The sequence below is a fragment of the Habropoda laboriosa genome, unplaced genomic scaffold (genome assembly GCF_001263275.1).
Source record: "Habropoda laboriosa isolate 0110345459 unplaced genomic scaffold, ASM126327v1 scaffold143, whole genome shotgun sequence".
In the NCBI taxonomy this organism is placed as follows: domain Eukaryota; kingdom Metazoa; phylum Arthropoda; class Insecta; order Hymenoptera; family Apidae; genus Habropoda; species Habropoda laboriosa.
Window position 1 is genome coordinate 2,701,347 of NW_017100404.1, and position 6,160 is coordinate 2,707,506.

The 6,160-nt window shown below is 32.1% G+C and overlaps 2 protein-coding genes across 2 annotated transcripts in view; one reads left to right on the forward strand and one right to left on the reverse strand.

Moving 5' to 3' along the window:
• LOC108575353 (dnaJ homolog subfamily C member 13) overlaps window positions 1-5,296 on the reverse strand; it is a 9,289-nt gene extending 3,993 nt beyond the window's left edge. The window contains 8 exon segments of the mRNA XM_017938124.1: window positions 1-125; window positions 199-1,114; window positions 1,252-1,817; window positions 1,910-2,320; window positions 2,419-2,787; window positions 3,248-4,093; window positions 4,372-4,639; window positions 5,229-5,296. Coding sequence (XP_017793613.1) covers window positions 1-125; window positions 199-1,114; window positions 1,252-1,817; window positions 1,910-2,320; window positions 2,419-2,787; window positions 3,248-4,093; window positions 4,372-4,639; window positions 5,229-5,296 — 3,569 coding nt within the window.
• A 293-nt stretch (window positions 5,297-5,589) lies between these two features.
• LOC108575338 (angiogenic factor with G patch and FHA domains 1) overlaps window positions 5,590-6,160 on the forward strand; it is a 28,981-nt gene continuing 28,410 nt past the window's right edge. Inside the window, exon 1 of the mRNA XM_017938104.1 lies at window positions 5,590-5,643. Within this exon, the coding sequence (XP_017793593.1) occupies window positions 5,590-5,643 (54 nt within the window). The remainder of the gene's footprint in view (window positions 5,644-6,160) is intronic.

Consider the following 6,160-nt stretch of genomic DNA (forward strand, 5'->3'; position numbering starts at 1 on the left):
GTATCGAAATCACCAAGAAATATTTGCGCAAACTTTTCCGCGCCATGATTTTCTAAATAGCTAACCATCGCATCAGGTAAAAGTTGTCCAAGAATACTTCGTTGCATAATGTCTGATGATACATTCTACAATATATAAATATTATAAACCATGATTGATTTATTTCACAATTCACAGAAATAAATGGTTTAGACTTACATCATCGCTTCTAAAAGCTTGTTTTGTGTGAGTTAATTGTAAAAATCTCGCTACCGGTAAAACATTAGAACCAGTGTACATTAATATGAAATAGAAGACACCAGTGAGATAAATTTTCGAGACGTCTGCGTTATCTCGCATTATTTCACATAATAAAGTAGCTACCTTTTCAACTAAAACCGGGTCAAAAGTTAATAATAGTTGAACGATATGAGGTAGGCACTGGAGATCAGATAATAACCGCTTCATGCGCGGCAGGGGCCTGATTACTGCGTCATCGACATCTCTGCTTGGAAAATACTCGCACATTTTGATTAAAACATTTAGAATTAATGTTGCTAATTCACTTTCATTTATTACTGGTGTCCCCTTAGCGACTAACGTCCATTTCAACTGTGGAACTTGCGATATCATTCGCCATCCGTCTAATCCTTGTGCCCAGACTTTTGTTTTCTGTGTTATTTGATTGGTTAAATACAGTTCCTTTAAATCTTTCAAGCTTATAGGACCTTTTCGATGATCTCCGTTATTGTAATACCATTCTTTCTCCATCACTAGTTGTTGTTGTGGGCCTGCTTCTATTACATTAGTTTGCGCAGGTACGACCGCTCTAGATGTATGTAAATGAGCCAAAGTTAAGAGATCGACTAATGTGCGTACTCCGTTTTGATCCATTATATCTTTTACGTTTCTTCTATGCAATATTAGTTTATTTATGAACATGACCAATCTGTCACGTTCCATTCTATCCGTACAACGTTCCAACATTCCTACAATATACTTTGTATCCGAAAATGGACCAATTTCTTCGTAATATCGCTCATACACTATAGTCATTGCTTGCAAGCAAAGGCACTTCATTTCAACTTTTGTTGTCAATATGAATCTATGGTACAAGTCGTTAAAAAATTCATACCTGTGATAAAAATAGTAGTTTATTATACAATGCGTATAACATAATATTACAAGGAAATTAAGAAGATAAAAATAATACTGTAACCTGTACTGCAACATAAAAAAAGAAAAAGGATTACAAAATTATGTTACACATACGATTTTCTTATTGGACTGTCTGGACTATCTCTTTCCAACAGAAGCCTCAAGTAATAATCGCCGATTTTCACTTCGTCTGACAGGCACTGATACTGTACTTCAAATTCTCTATGGTTCCAAGCAATCAGAGTTCCACCTGCCAAATCTTTGTCAGAACTGAACGCACGAATTTCATTTTCGAGCGCCGTTCTTAACTCCTCCCGTGTTTTATGATTCCAAATTAAGTTCGGCAGTGAATGGTCCTGATTGAATTTATAATAGAACAAATTCCAATTCGCTTCAGATTTTATTCTCTCTCTACGTTTTCTCAATACTATTGGACGTTCTTTAATTTTTTCTTTCCGTTCAATACCAATTCTGGCGCCCCAGTGTTGAAGAGCGTGCTCGACATGTTTCTCAACTACACGCATTTGACGTTCGATCGCAATCCACTGTGGGCTTTTCTTATTTTTCGATGCATGGTCTATAGCTATCTTTAAATTGTCGCGGTTGTTTAATCGTTCTTCTTCGAGAAACGAATCGGGTACTTTTTCGTTGGAGTCTAAGTAATTTAATAAACCAACAGGCTGTACAAATGCACAATGAACACAAACTTAGATACTTCCATTCTCGTAATTAAATGAAAATGATATAAGCTCAGTCAATAACGTTAATTTACCATAATCCTTTTTAATAGGCCCATAGCTGTAGGATGTCCTGTGACCCAAAGTCCTACAAGATGCCTACACAACTGTCTATGTGTTAATAGTCTACCATCAGTACCGACAGTAAAAAGACTATTTAATAGATGTCTCGGTAAAGCTCCCTCCGCAAGAGCAAGTTCTTGCATTTTTGCTGCGACTTCAGCCGCACCTTCCTCAATAATCGCTCTCATTATTAATCCAGCGCCCTTAACAATAGCTAACGACGGATGTTGGAACAGATTAAAAAGTGACCTTCCTCTTGCAGCAACCATTTCTAAGAGATTGTCGAAATGTTTGCCGTCAGTCGTTTCACTATACGGTACACATAGAGCGAAAGTTAAAAGATCAAGCATGGCAGAAACTACCAGAGCACCTGTGCCATGATTCTGAAATATTTATAGAAACGGTGGCTTCACATCATATATAAAATAATAGTTACTGCTATTAAAAGAAAGAACAGCCAGATTAGCATTGTCACACTTACGATATGATTAACCCACATATCAAGTAAGCTTTCCAAAAATTTATTGTTACTGAGAAGACTACTTTTATTTAGTTGTTCTTGTCTTAAATCACAATCATCATGCATTGGTTGCATGAGAGCACAAATACAATCTATAGCAGCTTGTGTAACACCATAATCTTGCCTTTTTAAAGCTTTCACAACCTTGTGTCCAATAGCTTCTCTAAATCCAGAAAGAGTTGTAAATGCAGTAAAACCAATTTTGCTAGCAACCAATCTCCTTAAGGCATGAAACTGTGCTTCTATTTCAGCATTTGTTTCTAAATCTTTATTAACCAATGCATTTAAAGCACCAAGGAGAACTTTATCTTTATTTTCAGTAAAAAGACCCTGTAAGTAGTTATTCATCACATGGTATATTCGAAGTTGTATTGTTGTTACAGTCCATTCAAGCGGTATAACATCCTAGACAGAAAAAAGAAAATATTTGTTCTATCGAATTAATAATCTATTTCTTAATGTAAACAGAGTTAACTTAGGTTTACAGTTCATAGCTTTTGCACCTATTTAAAAATCACATAATAAAGAGAACAACAAATATTAAAGAATAAAATAATTTTCTATTTTATGAAAAATAGAAAATGTTAGAAAAATTTTTTCTTCTGTAGGTATGTATTTAATTTCTCTCAGTTAAACTAAGACAATTGCAACTTAGTATTTTATTTCATAAATACATTTTCATACAACATAATGAATTACTGCCGCTTCAATGTACTGTATCAATGCTTACTCCTATTTAACAATCATATAAAAAATGAACATTATATATACAATATTAAATATGGCTTACATCTTGTGTAATTGAATAATTAAGCCCACTGTATGGAATGTTTGCATTAAATCTTTCCAAAATTTCAGCAAAACTACGTGAAGTTGGTGGTTGCTGAAGAAACTTAACATGAATTATTTCAACTTCTTCATCAACAGGTAAATTAAAAGGGCCAAGTCTCTTTCCCCTATTTATTGGATACATTCTAACATGAACATCTCTATTACCAGATGCTCTAACACCATCCAATAAGGAAGCTAATAAAGAATCTCTATCTGTTGCTGTATAACTACGTGTTTGACCATTAAGATACTGTACAGTAAATAATTGTGGATTTTCATTGTCACGGATCAAAGCAAAAATATCTGCTAAAGGTCTAAGAGTACAAATATTATATGTCTGAGGATCTCTCTCCAATAAACAAGTATCCGAAAGACAAAGAGTTCTTCTTTGAGGGTCTATGTGCCTAGATGAATATTTGTGAACAGTGAATTCTGACAGACTTGTTATATGTTCATCACCACTAAATGTGCCCAATCTTTGAGCAATAAAATCATCTAATTTGATTGGTTCCTTCAAAACTTTTATACTGATGCCTAAATTGTTTACAGCTGATTCCAGCAGCTTTTTTTTAATTTCTTCCATTTGTTGGGAAGCAAAAAGATGTAAACGTCCAAATCCACCACATACAATTACAAATCCATTAGGATAATCTTTTATTGTAAGAATTCCTTCAAAATCTTTATAACAATAACTTGCTAATACCATATTGGTTGCTGGATCTAATTGGTCAAGACTATATGGTGTCACTTCTAATACAACAGGTAACCTTGTATCAGACCAATGGTGCTTGTAAGCTTGATACCTCTAGAGAAAATGAAGATATTAATTTAATAGACATGCAATACATTAAATTATTTTATTATAATTTCATATGGAATTAATCTAGATTGTTGAATGACATATAATGTATAATATTATGATACAAAGGTTGGTATGTGTATTAGTTACACAGATAACTGACAAATAACTACTAACACATTGCAGTTTATTACGTAGTAACCATATGGCTAAGTTGATAAGAGGTTTGATTATACTTCAGTAGCATCAATTCTTGACAGCATTATATAAAGAATATAACTTACCAAAATTTCTTTAGGTTTCTCAACAAATTGGTTTCTATATTTAAGAGCTTCAGTTAATAAATTAGCTCTATATTCTGAACTAAATTTCATATTGTCAACTTTACGTTCTTTGCGCATTGTTATGCTGAATTCATGAGAACCCAACTGATTTCTATTTGTTGGTTGGACACTTATAAAATCTGAGTATTCCCATTTATTTGTGACTTCTAATGTAATAGGATTATATGTTGTTATACCCATGGAACCAATAGAAAATATACGTTTGTACCTGTTGCACAAATATTAAATAATAGTTTCAGTGCATATTAATATCACATAATTATAATCATTAATATCATTAACAATATTTGTTTAAAATATCTAAGATATGTATAATATTGTAACAATTACAAAATATATTAGTATTTTAAATTAATAAAAAATTATGAAAATTATTTAAATTTTAATATATTAAATTGCACTATACTCATAGATCATAAATTATGGTGTAATGTTGAATGTCAATATAAACTAAACTATTATATTACAGTACTGATATACATGTGTAATGTTAATAGTCAAATCTTTTCACTGCAAGATATACTGTATGAACGGTTTTTATTTATATCATTATAATTGCATTATAAGTCACTTGTATTAGTCTATTGTTCTATTTAAAAAGTACACAGGTAAAAAACATATATGTATAATTTTAAAACAGCAATTTGTTTCTCCTTACAAGTACATTAATGTGCTCTAGATGACATATAATTACTTTATTGTTCATCATAAATTTAATTACAAGTTGTTATATGCTATTATACAAATTTACGAAAATTTTTTGACAAAGCACCAAGAACTGAGAAACGCGCACTTACTTTCCTTTCCATGAGTGTTTGGTGACCAGAAAGCATGCCACATCCTCGTTATCCTTTATCGGCATCATTGTAACATGTCCTGACAATGCAACGTGCGTATTATTTTAAATAATAATTGAACAAAACACTGGTTACTGTTTGTGAAAGACGAATAGCGTAGGAGGGACATTCGCATACGAATTGAAAAGAAATCACACAAAACTCATTTTCAAAATGACAAACATGGGAAACACAAAGTACGTTTTAACCACATACACGATGTTTATGTTTGTCATACAAACGAAAGATATTTAGGCACTATTTAATCGCGTTTCACCCAACAAATGTCATTTTCAACGGCTCCATCGGACTGGGAGCGGCCATGATGCTCGGGGGTGTTAACGAACAGCTGTTTCCAGATGGCAGAATGATCACAGTAGAAAACTTCGTTTTTTATGTACGAAGTACATACGTGTTGTATATACTTTTGTGTTTTTAACTTATGTTAATATACTTTCCTTGTAATAACTTCTTATATTTGTCTTTAAAAAGAAAATAGCGCACATTATAAAGCAACGTAAAAGGTAAAAACCTAATTGTGTTTTAACTGAAAATATTTGTAGAGCTATTAGTTAATTTTCGTTGATATAACCAAACTAACGTTTCAAATTGTAAGCTTGTTTGTACCGATAGCTATTTATTTAATGCTTATATGTCACGCAATAATTGAAAGTAGACGCGAAAGATACTATAATTTAGGCGCGAGCGAGAAAGATTTCCATTAATTTCCTAGTTTTATTTGAAGTAAAAATATGGTATCTAATGTCTTATATACGCGTCTCATTTATTTATATAACTATGATTTGTATTGTTTTTATTTCTATACGCGAAAGTGAAATGTAACATCTAGTTTTAATTCGAATAATAAAATTAATAAGTGTATTTAGGTGTAA